This window comes from Physeter macrocephalus, chromosome 6 (genome assembly GCF_002837175.3).
Source record: "Physeter macrocephalus isolate SW-GA chromosome 6, ASM283717v5, whole genome shotgun sequence".
In the NCBI taxonomy this organism is placed as follows: domain Eukaryota; kingdom Metazoa; phylum Chordata; class Mammalia; order Artiodactyla; family Physeteridae; genus Physeter; species Physeter macrocephalus.
The window spans coordinates 45394988-45415410 of record NC_041219.1 but is presented as its reverse complement, the minus strand read 5'-3'; the positions used below and the strand labels follow the sequence as shown (position 1 = coordinate 45415410).

Sequence of the window (20423 nt, the reverse complement as noted above, 5' to 3'; positions counted from 1 at the left end):
TTTTGGATGGATTTTTCAATTTCTACAAAAAAACATTGTCAGGATTTTGATAGGGATTGCATTGACTCTGTAGATCAATTTGGGTAGCATGGACATCTTAATCACAGGAAGTCTCCCAATCCATGAACATGGGGTGTCTTTCCACTCATTAGTATCTTCTTTAATTTCTTTCTGGAACATTTTGTAGTTTTCATTATGTAAGTTTTTCACCTCCCTGCTTAAATTTATTCCTAAGGATTTTATTCTTTTTGATGCTATTGTAAATGGAATTGTTTTCTTAATTTCCTTTTAGGATTCTTCATTACTAGTGTATCGAAACAACCAATTTTTATGTTGATTTTGTATCCTGAAACTTTGCTATATTTATTAGTTCTAACAGGTTTTGTGTGTGTGTGTGTGTGTGTGTGTGTGTGTGAAAGTTTTTTGAATTTTCCAGTTGGTGAGGAAAGCAATGAATGTAGATCTTCTTCTGCCCACCAGAGTCTCAATGGAGAACACACTGGGTAAATGACTTCCATGGAGGACTGAAGCTGGGCGGATGTGCGGGCCTTCCATTCTTTTAGGTAATCCATATGTTGTCCTTGAGCTTGATCATAAAGTGGTGTCAATTTAGAGCCCCTGTGTATAGCCCCCCTTTTAGATTATTTTTGCTTGCATGTTTTTACTGGATTATTTAATGATGTTGGATATGTAATACACTCCTGTGGTACAAAATTCAGAAGGTACAAAAGGTTGTAGAATGATAAGTCAGTCTCTTACTTCTATTGCCCTCCACCCAGTTCCCCTCCCCCAAAGTAAGCATTATTACTAGTTTCTTGCGATTCCTTTCAGGAGTGATCTAGGGTATATACAAGCATTGAAGTTCATATACCCTTTTTTCATCTATAGATATTGTTCTGCCCCTTGCTTTTTTCACTTCCCAGTATATCTTGCAGATTGTTTCATGTGAGTCCTAAATTGCTCCTCTTTCTTCTTAATAGCTGTATAATACTCCACTGGATGTTTGTACCTTAGTGTGCTTGATGGACTTTTAAGCTATCTCTAATTTCTGATATTACAAACAGCACAGAATGAATATTAGGATTGCACTTGAATGACGTTTCAGTGCCACTGAGAGCCTCCATCACCTTCTACATCTCAAGGTCATCTTTGGGTGGACCGGGGGAGGAATCCTCCCAAGTTTCAGTACCAAGGTTAAAGTGGTGCTTCTCCTGAGAAGTTCTGGTTTTCTTCATCTTATGGGCTCTGTAGTTCATGCTATTTGTTTGTTGTTCACGCTTTACTTTGGTGACTAGGGTTCTCAGAACGACGTTTATGGGCCTTGTTAGCAGCTGTACAGGACTATTTATTATACATTTATGGATACTAATCTTACTCCTAGTTTCATTACCTTCCCTCCCTTTATTTTTCTTTCACTTCAATTCCCAAAGCTATCTGTTTTATTCCTTGACATTGCACACATTTTTCTAGGCCATCTCAAGTTTTTCAGGTAATAAAGTGAGTACAAATAAATATACACGTACATAAACATATCCATCATACATAAATAAAATACAAATTTGAGTCGAGTACTCAGAGGCAGACTTGACCTCTCTTCAACCCATCCAATCCAGGGAGATACACAGGCTCCCCCTCCCTGAGCCTCTGGGGGGATCCCCTCCCCCCAGGCAGTCCCTCTTCAGCTGCCCCTGTGGCCTAGCAGCCTGCTTTCCATTTGCTGCAGGAGATATTCTCATCCATCAGAGTACTTCCAGGCCCTCCTGCCCCAGACAAAGGCAGACGAGAAATCTGCTTCCACTCTCACACTCTGTAAAACCTTCACACAGAGCAGGGGTGGAGGGGAAGGCAAGGTGGGGAAGCAGGGGAGGAGGAGGAGAGAACTTGGGCGGCTGCCCCCTGCCCTGCCTCAGCGCCCCCTGCCTCGCCTCTCTGGTGTCCTGTTAGGGCAGCTGCCCACCCTCATGCCATCTTTCAGCTGCAAGCCTCAGTTGCTACATCCCACCCACCAGCGTTCTTTTGCATCAGTGTGAGAAAGCAATTTGCATCCAACCAGCAGGATTAAGATAGATGGAGGCAGCCTGCCTTCTCATCTCAGAAACCCCTTTCATCTTGCGGAGGCCACTGTGCAGAAGGCGGATAGAGCGGTTTTGTTTTAATGTGGCCCCTGCAGGCTTAGTTTCAGATTTGTGGTCCGTCTGCCTTAGAGACGCCGGGTGAGTGTACAGCTGGGAATGCTGCAGGCTGAATACCCAACACCTTTGAACCCTTCCCACATGGCCTCTAGCTCCTGCACGGGGCGGCTGTTTTAAGTCAGAGGGAGGACCAGGTCTGTTTCCAATACCTGGGGTGGGCGTGGGGCACCAGAGCAGTGCTATGGAAAATGGGACCCAGGTCTCCGATGCATCTGGACTGCTGCTCTCTCCCAGGGTTTCTCTTCTGGGATGGAAAGCTATCAGAAGAGTGGAGAAGCCAAGAGCTGGGCCTGTCCCAGAGCTGAGTGCCTTCTTTGCCAACCTCAGTGTCTTTACCTGCAAAATGGGTATTTAATATTACTGGGCTCTCAGAGTTGTTGGGAGAATTAAATAATAATAGCTGGTGCTTTAATAGCTCTCGTGACATGCCAGTCATTCCAAGTGCTTTACATATAAGAACTCATTTAATCCTCACAACACTCTTAGTTATTACTCTCCCCATTTTTCAGAGGAGGACACTGAGGCTCAGAGAGCTTAAGCAATTTGTCCAAGTTCACAGAGCTGGTGAGTGACAGAGCTGAGATTTGAACCCAAGTAATCTGGCCCCAGAGTCTATGCCCTTAGGCACTGGGGCTTTAAGACCTGGGGCAGTGCCTGGCACCAGGAGGCACTCATCAAAGGTAGATCATGTTCTGGTATGTGAGTCACTGAGCAGGTTTCCTGGCTCCACCTGGGAGGTGAGCTCCAGCAGCGGTGATCCAGGTGACTCTCTGGCCACCTCACCATCTCCTTCCCCTGGTTGGCAGCCCTTCCAGTCATCCAGGTGCTGCTTGCATCCATGCACTTAGCACCTGGGGCTGCTGGCAACTCTTCCCTCCCATATCTCAGCACTTAACATAGTTCTTGATATATAATAGCTGCTTAATGTTTACTTAAAGGTTGTTTCTTCTTTGTTTTCCACTGGAGCCAAGAGGTTCATTGGGGAGGGAGGCGGTGAACCTATCGCTGGGTGGCCTTGCCCTCCTCCTGGTGGCCTGGGCCAGAGACCGCCCTTTCCAATCTGTTCTTCTGCCTTGTCAGCTCCTGTCTCAAGCAGGCTGTTTTGAGGGCCTTTAAAAAATATCTTTATAACTGTTATTGTCTTCCAGCACAAAGCAAACCATGCTTTTTGAAAAGGAATTTGAACATTATGGAAACTTTGAAAATAAAGTCCTCTATAACCTGCTCTTCTAAGTGTGGCTCCTGGTTTGGTATCACCTGGGAACTTGTCAGAAATGCAGAGTCTCAGGCCCCTCCCACCCTGACCTGCCGAATGAGAAACTGCATTTAACCGGATCCCACTGACTCACAGGCACCTGAGAGCGTGAAGAGCTGGCTGCAACCCTCCTCCCCACAAGCCCAGCTAAGACAACAGTGCCACTGGTTTTGTGTACACTTAAGAGCCTTTTATTTTTTATTATAAATTTTTTTTTTTTTTGCCTGCATTGGGTCTTCGTTGCTGCACGTGGACTTTAGTTGCGGCGAGCGGGGGCTACTCTTTGTTGCGGTGCGCGGGCTTCTCATTGCGGTAGCTTCTCTTGTTGCGGTCTCATTGCGGTGGCTTCTCTTGTTGCGGAGCACGGGCTCTAGGCGCGCGGGCTTCAGTAGTCGTGGCATGTGGGCTCAGTAGTTGTGGCACATGGGCTTAGTTGCTCCGCGGCACGTGGGATCTTCCCGGACCAGGGCTCGAACCTGTGTCCCCTGCGTTGTCAGGCGGATTCTTAGGCACTGCGCCACCAGGGAAGTCCCAAGAGCCTTTTAAAAAGTGCACTCTTCTAACCTCTTCCAGTAATTCCCTGCAGTTTTCAGGCCTCATCTAAAACCAAAATCCTCGTCAACGTCATTCAGCAGGAAGCGAATAAAGACATCATTGTCTTGTCTGTCAGCTGCCCCTCTTGCCCACTCTCCAACCCCAGCAGCCATGGTGATGGTTCTAAAACATAAACCAGATCACATCGCTCTCCCACTTAGACACCTGCGGTGCCTAAGGGTGGGTGCCTTTCCACCGCCCTGGGAGCACTGTCGCCCGCCCTCTACTTCCTGCTCCCTGCTCCTGACACGTTGACCTTCTCTCTTGGTCCATCTGGGTCTTTGCCCTCTGCTTCTGTGCCTGGATGTCCTTTCCTCCTTCCTCCCCGGCTGGTTCCTTTTCATCCTTCACATCTCAGCTTAAATGTCACCTCCTCAGAGGCTTGGGATGAAATGACCACGTGGGGAAAGCACGCCCTTGCTGCCAGTGTTCTTTATCACAGCTCATGTCCATCACCAGCCGTGGTCAGGACTGTGTCCCCGGAGGAGCGTAAACCGCACTCACATTCCCTTGGATCGCAGTACTTGACACAGCATTTCACTACATATCTGTTGAATGAATGCCTGCTTTCTGGAGACCAGGCATATGAGTGTCGTCACCTTGTTTGTATTGACTTGTTGAAATTATAAAAATAATAGATGCTAATTTATATTTTTTAAAACTCTGCAGGAAGGAATAAATGAAAAGTAACATCTTCTTTCCCCTCAGTTCCTTCCAACTGCATAAGTAAACACTGATAACAGCTTATTTTGTCACCTTCCAAAGTTGTAAAACACTTTAAAAGCCACACTAATAAGATCATGCTATAATTATTAATTCTATTCTTCAACTTGCTTTTCTTTAAAATTGTGGTAAAATCCACATACCATAAAATGTACCATGTTAACCATTTTTAAATGTACAGTTCAGTCGGGTTAAGTGTATTCAGGTTATGTGTGGCCAGCCGGTCTCCAGAACTATTTCATCTTGCAGAACTGAAACTCTACCCCTATGAAACTCTAACTCCCCATTTTCCCTCCCCCAGTCCCTGGCAACCACCCTTCTACTTTCTGTTTCTATGAGTTTGAACTTATCTATACATCTTCCCACCGGGGCCTGTAGGATCTAGCTTGCTATTCCTACGGCCACATAGTATTCCTCAGAGGCTACAGCTGATATTTAACCAGTGATATGAAGGTGGCTCCTGGTTTGGGGTGACTACAAACAATGCTGCAACACCAGGGTTAAACCCCCAGACCCGGGAGGTCAAAGGGTACACACTTCCATTCTGCCAAACTGCTGTTGCAAGGAAGCTGACCGGTCAAGCCTCCCACCCACAGAGGAAGAGGGGGCTCTTCCCAATGCAAACCAAGTAAATACTGTCCCATCCCAGGGACAGGCCTTGAAGGGAGGGGAGAGGCCTAGGGGGTGAGCTGGTGGCGAGACAGAATCGAGCTGCTAGGTGTATACACAGGAGGAAGTCAAGTTCAAAAGCCATATAATGAGTTGACTTGGGAAGGAGCTCGTCGCTGTGGCAACCCGATTCCCCTGCTGTCAGGAGCTGGTTTCTTCTTCCTTCTGCACCTGGTAGGAGCGCCTCTCCCCTCAACATTACTTGAGAAAGACAGAGTTCGGTGTTCTTTTACTGAGGTCGGTGCACCGTTTCCGACAGTGACTCTCCATCCCTGACACACTGTGATTCTCAGATGTCCTCTCCAGGCGAGGAGCTGGCTGGGCCCCATTCCCTGGACAGATGCCCCGGGGTATGTCGCCTAAGACCCTGATGTAATGGGGCCCCCAGCGGTGCCAGGTGGGCCGAGCCCCCAGGGAGGCTGTTCTGTTCCCTTCACAAGAAGAGGTTTTCTAGATTTTTGTTTTTTAAGAATGCCAGAGGTCAGGGTCAGGGGGCGGTTGCTTGAGCAGGCCTCTTAAACCAGTCTTGGGTTGTGAGTCACTTTGCTCTGCTTCCTCCAGGGTAGTTAACCCTGAAAGTGCTGATTGGGGTAGAGCTGGGAGAGGGGACGGCAGATGGAGGACAGAATTAAGTTAAATTATTTTCACCTGTTCCTGCATCCTTGCTAGACACACGGTTTACACGCCCTCCTCCGATCCCTTTAACCTCTGAGTAAGGTGGGAATTATCATACCCGTGGCTGTAAGAGTGAAACCTTAGGCTCCGAAGATTAAGTGCTTTGCCCAAGATCTCAGAGCAGGAGTATGAACGGGCCGCTGCCTGCGTCTCAAGGTCATGGTCCCCGACGCCCCAACCCCCCAACGCCCCCTCCAGGAGGACAATTTAGAGATGCGAACCAGGCAGCAGAGGGCCGACTCCTTCTCTGGGACGTGATGGCAGCCAACTTTAAAGCTTCCGCCAGGCAAAGGGGTCTGTGGGGACTTGACCCACCAGCGTCCCCTGTCCCTTCTTCCTTTTATCAGGCAGTGGGCTAAGTGGGGAACACATGGGATCCATACCAGCTGTGGCTCCTGACCTGGTCTGAACCCCAGCCTCAAAACAGAAACATAGGGAAACAGTGCCTCTGGGTTTTGGTTGGTTGTTTTTTTGTGCAAACACCTAGTGCTGAGGGGAGGATTAAGTGAACCGAGGGACACGCTCCCATGCGGTCCCTTTTCTATTAAAATCCAGCAGCCCAGGTCTCCATCCCGGACTTGGAGGCCTTTCCCACTCCCTCGCACCTGGTGCTTCCCCTCAGCCTCTGGGGTATACGACAATATTGATTTGTACTCTTGAATTTGACATCGGCTCCCAGAGGCAGCCATCCCCGGAGCCGTTCCCAGGAGAACCGTGTTCCACTCGCACACATTTCATCTCCGCATCCCAGGCCCCCAAGAACCCTTTACCACGGGCTTCCCCCCACTCCTCCGGCAGCTGCAGAAATGTTGCTCCCAGCCTTTGGAGCACTGCCTGGGTGACAGTGGCCTGGGTAGCAGAAGCACAGATTAGTATTCAAGGAAAAATGCCAGGACAAATGTAGCTTCTGTTTCCTGTGACTGAGCTGGGGAGCCCCTGTTCACCTGCGGGGAAATGGGAAGGAACCCTTATTTGCCGATTCACGGAGCTACAGCGCCTTCCGGCTGAAACTGTCTCTCTGGGATGACTCAGTCTCTGTAGGCTACATGCTCAGTCCTTTAAGTTTCTCCTTTCTGCTGCCCCTGTCCATGATGGTGGTGGCCAGGTCTGCCGAGCGGTCACCTGTGGGCCTTCCGGGGTGCCCTGCTGACACCCACTGCTGGAATCGCGCCCCGTTCGTGAGGGCCGCACAAGAGTGGTCTCTTCTTCCTGCCCTGAGACTCCGAGGGCTCCCAGGTCCTTCGGCACCTCCACATCTCCTTGCCGGACAGTTATTTCAGGATCCCCTGCGGCCATGGGGAGCGGGTCATTCATCTGGCCATTTCCCCACCCCCGTGTGGCTCTTCTGCCCCCCTGACCGGCTGGACACAGGTCTCGCCCAATATGGGTCTCCTCCCAGGTAGTCAAATGGGAAAGAGGGTCAAGGAACAAGTGCTTTTAGCTGTCCCCTCAACCCCTGGCTTTGGCCAGAAGGAGGATTGAGACCACATGTGAGACCACCTGTGTCCCTTGCCCCTGCCTTCCTTCACGGCTGTCCTGGGGCCATACCCACCACATCATATCCTGATCTCCTTCACTCCAAGCTCATGACAAAACTCTGGGTGACCTAGTCAACCAGGCCTGGCCCTGGGTATGTTAATGTATGCTTCAGTTATTTAGAAAATCCTTTTCTCTCTTGGCGAAGATTGGCTTTCAAGGTTATTCCCTTGTTTTACACTCAAGAATATTTTTTTGGGTGTTCAGAGCTGAGCACTTCCTCTTTGCATTCCTAATCTTCTCCAGGCAGAAGAGGAGGGAGGTCACCCGAGAAAGCACGTGGACGTCTTTCAGCGGGCATCTCCCCCGCCCACCCACTGACGCTGAAGCGTGTTTGAGGTCCTCCCAGCCCTGAAGTTCTGTGAGTCTGTGTATTCTGTCCTTTCAACCCTGTTGATGTAGGACCAACTGTTTCATTAGCAGTTTTGTTTTTTTCAAGGACCTTACCTTTAAACGATATTGCTTTAGTTTCTGCCATAGCTGTCCTCCCCTGTATAGTCAAACTTCCTGGGACAGTTGTTCCTACTGCTTCAGAACCCACCAAGGTCAACCAACAACCTCTCTATCTCTAAATCCAAGCCCTGGATTCATTTCCTAGGGCTGCTGTGACAGAGTACCACAAACTTGATAGCCTAAAACAAAAAAAAAAAAAGAAAAAAGAGACAAATGTATTCTCCTGGAGGCCAGAAACCCGAAATCAAGTTGTTGGACAGGATAGGTTCCTTCTGGAACCTTCTGAGGGAGAAGCCATCCCACACCTCTCTCCCACTCCTGGTGTCCCTTGGCTCAGGGATGCATCACTCCAGTCTCTGCATCTGGCTTCATGTGCTTGCCCTGGGTGTGTCTCAAATCTCCTTTTCTTTTAATAAAAATCCAAGGACATCACTGGGTTTAGGACCCACCCTAGATCCAGGATGATCTCATCCTGAGATCCTTAACTTCACTGTATCTGCAAAGATCCAATTTCCAAAAAGTCCCAAGTGTTGAGGGTTAAGACTTGGACATATCTTTTTGGAAGACACCATTCAACCCATGTTTTCAGCCCTCAGCTTGACCTTTCTGCAGCATTTGGCACTCTTGCTCACTTTCTCTTGGAAACTGTCCTTTCCATTGGCTTCCAGGATGCCAAGCTCTCCAGGTTACCCTCCTACCTCTCTGGCTGATCCTCCACAAGCTCCTCTACTGGCTCCTCTTCTGCCCAGCCCTGGAGGTGAAGGTCCCTGAGATTCTGTCCTGTCCTTATCTCTCTTCTCCTCTCAGTCTCCCTTAGCCGATCACATTTGTTCCCATGGTCTTCAACAAAGAGAGCAGAGTCATCCTGGGATGTAAGAGGCCACATTATTGCAAATTTTAGGGCTAGGATGAGTCTTTGACTCAACCTGATGGTAATGGGACAGGAATATTATAGGGTCAGAAGAGTGACAAAAGGAACATAAGAAGATTTCTCTGGTCTTGGTGTTTGGGATGGATTGGATTGGAGAAAGAGATTAGAAAACTGGGGACCCTTTGGCAAGTTACAGCTATAATCCAGGTATGTGATGAGAAGGGCTTAGACTAGGATGCTACCAAGAGAGAGAGGGGAGAAGAGAATTCATGTTTCACGGGACATCTGTTGTTTGCCACTTTATATATGCTTCAATTCTCACAACAACTCTGCAAGGAATATAGTCTTACTTCCATGTTACAGAATAAAAAAGCTCAGAGAGGTTAAGTGACATGTCCAAGGTCACACAGCAAGTTAGTGGCCATGCTGGCGTATAAACCCAGCTGTCTCTGAGTCTAGAAATCAGATGGAAGGAATGAATCTGTGAAATAATTTAATATAAGGCTTGGCAGGACTTTCTGACGGAACAGATATAGGGGGTGAAAAAGAGCAAGGGATGTAATGCCCTGAAGAAAAATGGGGAATTTTGGAGGGTGAGTTAGTGTGGGTGGCCAGTGGTAGGAAGATAATGAAAATATGGTTTCCATCATATTGAGTCCAGGATGGGAGAGATGTCAAGTGGACAGGTGGAACTATTGGACTGGGGTCAGGAAGGGAGATAGGGATTTGAGGGGCACCAGGAAAAAGGGGGAGTGGTCTGCTGAGTAGTCAAGGGGCTGGAGGTGAGGATGGAGGCTGTGACTGGTGATCGCAGGAGTGCCCCGCCTGCTTTATCTAAAAGGTACTGCTGCATTTCAGGTTCCCTCCCCATGTCCTTCAGAAAGATATTGTCTTCCTTTCTGATTTCTTCCTCTTAACGCCATTTCTCAAGGGGGGAAGGAGAGTTGGGGAGGCACTAGAGGTAATGAAGCTGCCAGCAAAGCTCTTGTTGGCAGGCAGCCGCGGGAACAGGTGGGCGGCTGCAACTTCCCTGGCTCCACTGGAGTGGAGGGTGACCTGGGAGGGTGACAGGGGAGGGGGAGCTGACCCAGGAAGTGCCAGGCAATGAGGAGGTAGCAGGGTAGTCTGTGCTCCAAAGCCACTTGTCTGACAAGTTAGAGCTTTGTCAAGTGTTGGTAACGGAGCTGGCGTTTGAGATTTCAGCTTTTTTTTTTTTTTTTTTTTTTTTTTTAAGTGAGATCCAGGAGACCAGGACGGAAAGACAGCAGAACCACTATGAACCAAACTCTTGTTTTTCCCTTTTGCAATGAGCTGGTTTGCCCCCAGGCTGCTGTTGCAACCACATAATTGCAACCAGATTTCTTTTATTTTTTTTCCAAAGGTCTCCATCCCAGATGCCATGCATTCTACCACCTCTGCACTTCTGTCCTCTTCTTATAAAAAAATTTATTTTAAAAAATATTTATTTATTTATTATCTCCCTATCCTTATTTGGCTGTGCCCAGTCTTAGTTGCGGCACGCAGGATCTTCGTTGCCCTGTGCTGGATCTTTAGTTGCAGCATGTGGGATCTTTTACTTGAAGCATACGGGTTCTAGTTCCTTGACCAGGGATTGAACCTGGCCCCCTGCATTGGGAGCGTGGAGTCTTAACCGCTGGACCACCAGGGAAGTCCTGCACCCAGAGTTCTTTCTTGTTCCACATTACAAAACAGATTCCAGGAGGACCTGAGAACACAGTGTGTACCCAGCTGAGACATCCCCTGGGTTCCTCCATATCAGGGCGTCCATTGGCATTCTCTTAAACTCCCCCCAAGCACGGGCCTCTTGCACAGATAAGGCCCCCTCCCCTCCTTACCCTTCAGAGCTCAGTGGGTGAAATGTCCCTACTTTTGCCAAGCCTTCCCTGACCTGCCTGAACAGCTTACCCCTCGCCCATGCACTGATTCTCATACCTCCCCTTTGCAATTTCACATTTCTCCACGAGATTAGCTGATTAACACTCGCTCTCCACTGGGGTCGGAAGCTCGGCAAGGGCAGGGACCCTGCCTGCTTTTGCTCTGACAGTAAGCGTTGTGCCTGATCACAGCCATCTGGGGTCTTCTGTCTGACTTTGCTCTCAGGCATCCAGATTCCTCCATTACCAGGGCTCCTCCCCGGGCACTGGGGAGGAGGTTATAAACCCTCCAAACTTATTTGCAGTGTTTTATGTGCATGTGCAAATGTGCACTCAGAGGGAAGGATCCAGAGTTTTCATCAGATTCAAGGTTAAAGATTCTTTCCTGTGCAGAATCTTCCACAGTAATCACCTGGCTTCCTGGCTGGCCTCTGAATCTTCCTTGATTCTCCTACCTGTCCTTTGCCTGTTCTCTTTTCCATGCCACCCTCTCTAATTATTGAGACCCTACCTGGTGGGATATCTGTTGTCTTTGCCCATCATCCTTCTATCCTTCTTTCTACTTAAGGCAATATAAATTCTCTTTTTCTTTTAGGAACTGCAGCGCACACACACACACACACACACACTCACACACACACACAGTGGGGCTGCCAGTGAAATGACCCCACTCGGGTGAGCATGTGACCTATTCTAGCCAATAAGAGTGTCCCATGTCCCCAGATCTCATGCTTGGTTGGGTGGAAGTGGGAAGGTGTGTAACTCACATGTGACCACTCAGAAGCTTTTTCGGGTTTTGAAACATGTTAGAGGGAAAGGTGGCAAGGACATGGCAGGTGGCAGGACAGAAGTCCTGGCTAATTCCTGGAGCTGCTGCCTGTGAGGATAATGCAAGTTCACACCCCTGCTGGTGGCCATCTTTGCTACCACATCAGGAGACATCCCTTGAGAAGGAGGTCAACAGAGAGGAAAACTGAGCTGAGTGAGAGAGAGAGAGAGAGGGTGTGGGGGAGAGAGAAAAGGAGAGTCCGTCCTGATGGTAGAGCTTTTGAGCTGTTGGATCCAGTCATGACTGAAAGCCTTAGCAATCCCTGAAATTTTCCACTTAAAAGGCCAGAATTGGGCTTCCCTGGTGGCGCAGTGGTTAAGAATCTGCCTGCCAATGCAGGGAACACGGGTTCGAGCCCTGGTCTGGGAAGATCCCACATGCCGCGGAGCAACTGAGCCCGTGCGCCACAATTACTGAGCCTGCGCTCTAGAGTCCGCGAGCCACAACTACTGAGCCCATGCTCCGCAACAATAGAAGCCACTGCAATGAGAAGCCCATACACCATAACGAAGAGTAGCCGCCGCTCGCCACAACTAGAGAAAGCGTGCAGCAGCAAAGACCCAAAGCAGCCAAAAAAAAAAAAAAAAAAAGACAAAGGCCAGAATGTTCCCCTGTTTTTTTGCTCAAATCAATTGAGTTGGATTTCTGTCATTTACAAATAAAAAGGCTCTTACCAATTGTCTTAGCTTGGGCTGCTAAAACAAAATACCATAGACTCTGTGGCCTAAACAACAGACATTTGTTTCTCACAGTTCTGGAGGCTGGAAGGCCAAGATCAAAGTGCCGGCTGATTTATTTCCTGGTGAGAGCTCTCTTCCTGGCTTGCAAATGGCTGCCTTCTCACTGTGTCCTCACATGGCCTTTCCTTGGGGTGTGCAGGTGGAGAGAGAGAGAAGGAAGCTCTCTGGTGTCTCATGACCTCATCTAAACATAATTACCTCCCAAGGCACCATCTACAAATGCCGGCTCCGGACGCGCAGGCTCAGCGGCCATGGTTCACGGGCCCAGCCGCTCCGCGGCATGTGGGATCCTCCCGGACCGGGGCACAAACCCGCGTCCCCTGCATCGGCAGGCGGACTCTCAACCACTGCGCCACCAGGGAAGCCCCCAACACATGAATTTTGGGTGAAGACAAGTCAGCCCGTAACACCAATACTCCAACCTAATCTTTAAAATGTTCATATCTTTCTGGACTTCCCTGACGGTCCAGTGATTAAGACTCTGCACTTCCACTACAGGGGGCAGGGGTTTGATCCCTGGTCGGGGAACTAAGATCCCGCATGCCGAGTGGCACGGCCAAAAAATAAATCGTTCATATCTTTCTTATCAGGACTTCCTAGTTGCAAATAATAGAAAGCCCAACTGAAATGGCTGTTAAAGGGAATTTATTGGTTCATATAATCAAATGGTTTAAGAGTATCTTAACGTCAAGCAAGGCTTGATCCAGTCCCCAACAACACCACCTGATTCTCACGCTTTCTCTTTCAGCTCTGATTCTTCTGAGCTGGCTCCAGTCTCAGGAGGGCTTTGCCCAAGCAACCCCAAGGTGGCTGCCGGCAGCTCATGGAGCTGTGTGCTTCCCAGGTCAAGGCTAGGAGGGGGATGGGAGAGGCTCTACCAATAGCTCCAAACAAAGAATAAAGACCTTCCTTCCCAGAAATCCTGGCTAATGACTTTTTACATCCCATTGATTGCTCTTGCCTCCCTGAATGAACCACTGTGGCCAGGGAGATGGGATGCGGTGATTGGTTAAAGCCAGGTGTTGCCCATCTGTGGAGGTGGGGCTGTGGCCCGTACTTCCTAAACCAGGAAAGTTTAGGTTGGAAGCTTAGGATGTTATCAGGAGGGTTAACAGAACAGTTGCTTAAACAGATAGGGATTTACTTTCTTGCACACCTAGAAGCCTCGAGGTTGGTGTTGGTTCAGCAAGTCAGTGATGCCCTTGGGAACGCATGCTGTCTCTGTCTTCCTGACTCATCAGCCTTAGAGCATTGGTTTGCATTCTCATACTTGTCACCTCGTGATCCCAGGAGAGTGGCTGCAGCTCCAGATGATGCATCTGCATTCAAGGCAGGGAGAAAGGAGGAAGAGCCCAGATGCTACCAACCTGATCTGTGTCCTTTAGTCAGGAAAGCAAAACTTTTTCCAGAAGTCCCCACAGCAGACTTCTGCTTAGGTCCTGTTTTTGTTTTGATATTTAAAAAAAAAAACACATTTCTTAAGGAACCACACAGGTAGAAGAGGAACACAATTTTGCATTTTCCCCATTCAAAGTGGACGATATTGCATCCCAGCATTTCATAAAGCCTAATTTTTTTTTTTTTTTTTTTTTTTTTTGGCCGTGCTGCACGGCATGAGGGATCTTAGTTCCCCAACCAGGGATCGAACCCTTGCCCCCTGCAGTGGAAGCTGGGAGTCTTAACCACTGGATCACCAGGGAAGTCCCTGCATCTCAGCATTTCGAATGAAGATGACAAATACAAAACTGAGTGAAACATTGCACGCATCTCTCCTGCTGAAAACTAGATCATATGTGGACCCTTAGCTGCAAGGGAGGTTGGGAAGGCAGGAAAGAGGGCTGTCCAGTAGGGTTAGACTAATCATGATCCATAACCTGGGGGAAAAGGGAGCATGTGCATTGGTGGTGCAGGGTCCCCAATACCGTCAGCAATGTTCCTTAAACACACTCAACTTTTCCCACCTCTACATATTAGCTCAGGTTTTTTCCACCTGCCTGAAACTTGCTCTTCCCCATCTCTGCTTGTCAAAGTCCTATCTACACTTCAGAATCTCTTCCACATGCCCTGAATCCCCAGTGAGAAGGGAAGGCTTCTTCAGCCTCTCAGAGCATCTTCTGCCTTTGTTCTGGGACTTAATTCTATCCTATGGCTGGTCCCATGCATGAGGCACAGCTTTGTGGCCAGATCGGTGACTTAACATCTCTCTAGGGCCTCAATTTCCTCGTTTATAAAATGGGAGTAATAATAGAACCTGCCTCATAGAGTTGCCGTGAGTGTTAAATAGGATAATCTACGTTAAATATTTAGCCTAGTGCCCGTCCCATAGCCGGTGCATAATTGTTAGCCTTTATCATTCTTACTGCCCTGTTCGCCCCATCACCTCCCTCAGGCTCTGCCTTCCTCAGCCTTGCATACTCTGCCGCTTTTCTTAAAATTGATATATAACTCACATACCATAAAACTCACTCTGTTTACATTACCACCCACTCACTTTCCTGTCTCAACCCACTTTGCTTCAACTTCAGTTTTCAATATGGGGTTGAGAGTCTCTGGGGCCGTCAGCAGGTCATTCGCCTGCCCACTCACCGGCCTGTAGCCTTGGTCACATGCATTTCCTGGGAGAGGCCATCTCACCTATTTCCTCTCCCAGAGTCCTCCTTGGAGTGAGGAGAGGGTGAAGAAGATAGACCCTGGGGAAGACTTCCATAGGCAGATCAGTTATAGGAAAACCTCCTTTTCTGGAACTAGTGGGTAGGAGTTGCCTTAAAGCTCCCGTAAGAATCTTTTTTGTTGCTGTTGGATGTGCATCTAAAACAGATTTGGAGCTTACCTGTGACAGCTGGAGACCCCACTGTAAATGAGTGAGGAAAACTAACTGTCTGCTTTGTCCCCACCCCCCACCCCAACTCCCCATGCACTGGGTGGAGTGGAACGCAGCAAGCAGGAAATACTAATGATAATGATTACAAAGAGCTCCCCGGGACCTAAAGAAGCTGCCCAGAAGTTTGCTAATCAGGCTACGTGCTGCAACTCCGCAGTGAAAAATAACTGGTGAGAGGAGGCTGTGCTGATGCACCTGCTTTAAGGACAAGTCAGGAGCTCACAATTTGCTCCCACTATCTCATCAACGCCCGCGGAGTGGTTCGCGCAGGACTCCTGGCTCCTGGCTCCGCTCGTGAAGAAGCTGAGAAGCAGCAGCCTTGGCCGCCGCCCAGCGGCCCCGTCTGTAATCTTCCTGCTCAGCGTGGCTTGCAGCAGATCTTAGCAGCAGCAGCGAGAGGCAGGCTCAGGCTCAGCCTGCCCTGAGAAGCCAGCCCTGCGACTTGTGACTCAGCAGGGGAGGTGGCGGGGTGGGACTCTGGCCTGAGGGGCCGGCACTGCAACAACCAAGTGCTTTTGAGCAGAAGACAGGAAGTTGAGTCCCGAGAACAAGACTGGCAGCGGAATTTCAATCTAATGAATTCACAGTAATCCTCCCTATGGGTTTAGACAAGCAGATCCCCTGCTTCTTGCTTCCTAAAATGCAGCCTGAACCAAGGTCTAGATTCCACGGCCAAACGACCCCTCTTTCCCTTTTCGGCCGCCCGCCTCCACCGCTACGCCCACCCCCAAGCCGGAGCAATTATACAGGAGCGTCCAGAGAGATAACGGACGGAGATTTTCCTTTATTCGTTTTTATTTTGGAGAGAAAGGGCTAGAGCAAAAAACTGATGCCAAACACACCAGGCCTCAGAATGACCCCTGCAGGTGCAGGACCCTGATGGGCGCTCACTCTGGATCTGGTGACTGACAAATGTGCCCCCCGAAGAGAATGACCCCACTACTGCAAAAGCCCCCTTGACCCTCCCCCTTTTTCTTAATTTCAAGGCCCTCACCCACACCCATCCCGGGTAGCCTTGTCATTCCCAATAAGTGGATCTCCTAGCAAATTGGGCTTTTACCTCCGTGGGCTCAGACCCCACCCCCACCCCCCAAATAAACATGCATCACCTAGAGATAAAGGGAAGTTGACACAGGATGCTGGAACATGGAGAGACCACATGCTTTATTTTTCATCATCCTCCAGCTTGGGAGAAAGGTTGCCCTCCATCATACCAATGAGAGACAGGAAAAGGCGGTGAGGCCGCACCACCTTTCGCATCTCCCCAGGGGCCTGTGTCCATACCGCAGCTCACGCCCTGGCGCTGCCTGATTTTAAATAAACCCGGCAAGAGGCCTTCTACGTCTTCTCTCCGGAAAAAGACATTTGGGAGCTAGCAAATGTAGGGCTCAACTGAACATTTAAACCAATCTTCTTGCTCAGTTTCTGTTCAACCCAAAGGTCCATCTTGCTCTCCGAAGGAGATTTCTGATGCTTGAAGCCCCCAAACCTGGCTCCGTTGAGCAATCTGTGGGCCCCGTTGAATGTTTTTAGTTGTAACCACCGAGCCTCCCTGCATCCTCCCAGAGCGGCCTTCAGTTTCTCTCAGCATCTTCCCCCATGGTCTGCCGTGGTGCCCTGACGTGGAAGTGCCCAGGGTGGCAGGGGAAGTGTCAGGCGCCCTTGCTTTCTGTCCTCTCTTCATCAGCCGTCTGGGCATTGCTGATGGCTCGAAGCTGCCCCTGGGCCGCAGGCTTCACCGATAGGACCAAGCGTTTTCGGAACGTCTCACAGAGCACGATGTACACAAAGGGGTTGAGGCAGCTGTTGGCATAGCCCAAGCTGATGGCCGCGTTGTACAAGTAGACAAAGGTGAGCGTCGGGCGGCTGATGGACAGCTGGGTCAGCTGAAGCACGTAGTAGGGCGCCCAGCACACAAAGAAAACCAGGCAGATAGCGATGGCCGTGCGGGTCACCCTCTTTGTCCGCAGCCGGATGCTGCGTTGAGAGGCGGGGGCCACGGAGGATGTCATGCGCTGCAGGATCCTCACATACGCGGCCGTGATGACCACGAAGGGCAGGGCAAAGGCCAGGAAAAACTGGTACAGGGTGAACCAGTAGAGGTCAGTGTCTGGGTTGGGCAGGCGGATGCCACAGCCCACGGTGCCTCCTGGGAAGGGGATAAGCCTGGCGTAGAGCCACACGGGGGTGATGCTGATGAAGGACAGGGCCCACAGGAGGCAGATCACCAGGGTGGCCACAGAGGGCTTCCGGAACTTGGTGGAGGAGATGGGGTGGACGGTGGCCAGGTAGCGGTCAATGGCCATGGCGGTCAGGATGTAGGTGCTGGTGAACTGACTGTTGGCGTCCATGGCCGTGATGAGGGTGCACATGGTCTCTCCAAAATGCCAGACACCATTGCCCATGAGCTGGTGGATCATGAAGGGCATGCCCAGGAGAAAGAGGAGGTCCACCACCGAGAGGTTGATGATGAAGATGTCGGGGACGTTGCTGAACCAGTGCAGCTTGGATTTCTTCACCACCGCGAAGATGACCACGGAGTTCCCAACGATGCCCAGGAGGCAGATGGTACCGAACACCGCAGGCATGATGACGTTGATGTAAGAGACGCTCCCTGTGCGAGGCGGCAGCCCTGGGGACAGAAGGAGCGAGCGTCGACCATTTGACACGGACTCTGCTCTCTGAGGACTGACCTCCTACTGGCGTGCTCAGCCTCCAGCCGTGAGCCTGCCCCCCACTCATCCTCCTGCCATTTCAGCTCAGGGCCCATCATTCATCTGGAATCCTCCCTACCATACACCCTGCCCACACTGCTGCTAATCCTGCCCCTGTGCCCTCCTGCACCGGTTCCCTGGTCAATCCCATCAGAGTCTCCCGCACCACCTGTTTGTTGAAGGAGCGGTCCTTTGCCTCCTGCATTTTCTCGGAAGTCACAGAGTCAAGAACCACAGCAGTCTGCAGAGAATTGTTCTGTGGGCCTCTGGGCTTCACCAGGAAACATCATCAAAACAGCCAGCAGGACATGAAACTGGGTGCGTGTGTGAGCATGTGTGGGTGCGTGCACGTGTTTTCTCCTTTCCTGTTTGCAGCCCTGATCATTTCATTTCAGGAGTCGCTGGTTGAAAGCTGTGTACTGATTCCTGGGCATCTCTGTGGGTGACTGTCTCCTGGAGGCTTTTGCCCATCAGGCCCACAGCCCTCCCCCCTCCTGGGTTCCTATCCGGGATTTCCTTGGTCCCTATCTTCTGAGCCTGGGCTTCCCAGGCTTCCTGAGCGACCAGAGACTGAAGCTGTGTGTTGCAGCCCAGCTGCCCGAGAATTTTCTCTATGCAAACCTTTCCTCTTTTTTCTTCCTCCTCTTATCCTTCAAAGCTAGAATTCCAGGGCATCTTAGCGCTGGAAATGTCCTCGCATCTCTGTGAGTTATCCCTTCCCACGCCTCTCCGAGGAGGCAGTAAGGATGTTTCAGACCCCATAACACGTAGTTCGAGCGAAAAGCCAAAGGGATCAGTGAATGAGTGAGCCTCCAGCTATCTCCCTACATACCACCCTCCAGCTTCTCTTGCTTGCTTTCTAGCCTGGAATATTTTCTGCAAAGCATCTTTGGAACTCCTCGGCAGCTCTCCCCTGCCTCCCTCGCGGCTGGCCACCATCCCCGGCCACTTCCGAGTGTGCCTTTGCCCTCTTCTCTGCCCCTGCCGTTTCATTCTCGCCCCCTTTTCCCCTGCCCCTCCGGGCAAAGCTTACTGCACAGCTTATCCCCAAGAACTGTCATAAAGTTTCGCCGGCAGTTTGGCTCAGAGGTGAAATCTTCCCATTTCCTACCCCCGGCGCAGAGGAGGGAGGACTCCCCTCCAACACGTCTCACCGGCCGTGGTGAGGTTATCCGGGCCATCCGAGGTGTTGCTGGCATTGGGGCCGGTGGGCACCAGCGAGGCTTCCAGGTCCATCCCGCCGGCGCCCGCTCGCCCGCCCGTCGGCCCACGCAGCCTGCGGCAGCCTCCCGCGCCGACCGCTGCGTCCCGAGCCCCGGCCCCCCGGGGCCCCGCCGTCCGGAGGGGTGTCTTCCTCGGCAGCCCGCCAGCCTCCGCTGCCTCCTCTGCCCACGGCTCTCCCCTCACTCCTTCCCCGGCTCCCACTGACATCACCTAGACACATTAACATTCGGAGGCAGAGAGATGCGCGTTAACCTCTTCGGTCCTGCGCCGCAGCAGCTCCAGCTTCCGACTGCCTGCAGCGCCCAGCGGCCGGAGCCGGGCTCAGGCATCCCCATCAGAGACGGGGCTTCCTTCCCTCTGGCAGGTGGGCTGTGTCTCCTGCGCCACAGGGGGTGCCGCTTCCCTCACGTGAGGCTACAAGACTCTGCAAAGACAAGGAGCCCGGCCAGCCCCTCACCCCAGGTACCGGTGCCTGGGCCGGGGGTGGCTGGGCGCAGAGCTTGGGAAGGGAAGTCTTGGACCACAGCACGCCTGCCCCCAGGCCACCCTCGGCCCGTTCCCAGCGCCCCGATGGATTTCAGCCTTCAGAAGCTGAGGAGCTGTTGGCTGCTGAGCCCTTGCAGGCACTCAGAGGCGGTTCAGGTCACCCCATGTTGGTGATGGCCAGGGTCTCGGGGACCAGAAGGGGACAAACTCCCTTCTGCCCAGGATCAGCATGGACCAGGCTTAGAGGGATGCTCTTAGGTCCTTGAGGTTTTACCTGGAACTCCTTGAGACACATTTCAGAAGACCCCCAAAGAGATCATCAGGAGCAGCTGAGAGGGCAAAGCCCTGAGTGAATTCTCGGCATAGGCATCCTGCTGCCAGCCTCTAGTGTCCCTCAGAGCCCAGAGCCACCACCAGACCCGCTGCCGGACTCAGGAGCCGGGCCTTCAGGGCAACCACAGTCTGATCCATACATACTTCTTCAGTCTTATTTATTTATTTGCTTCATCCAACAAATATTTATTGAGCACTTACTACTTGCCAAGCACTGTTCTAGGTTCTGCAGTGAAAAAAACAATAAAGTCCTTGAGTCCCTGTCCTCGTGATGATTACTTTTAAGTTGGGGGTGGGGGAGCAGGCAGAAAATATACCCCCCCAAAAAAAGACAATTTATGATATTGGTGATC

The 20423-nt window shown here is 50.8% G+C and overlaps 1 protein-coding gene across 1 annotated transcript; it reads right to left on the bottom strand.

Annotated features, from left to right (window-relative positions):
* Positions 1–16085: 16085 nt before the first annotated feature.
* MCHR1 (melanin concentrating hormone receptor 1) lies at positions 16086–19602 on the bottom strand. The gene is made up of 2 exons (XM_007119201.4): positions 19182–19602; positions 16086–17945 (listed from the first exon to the last, which is right to left on the bottom strand). The coding sequence occupies exons 1-2, from the start codon at positions 19456–19458 to the stop codon at positions 16966–16968; spliced, it is 1257 nt and encodes a 418-aa protein (XP_007119263.4). The 5' UTR covers positions 19459–19602; the 3' UTR covers positions 16086–16965.
* Positions 19603–20423: the final 821 nt, after the last annotated feature.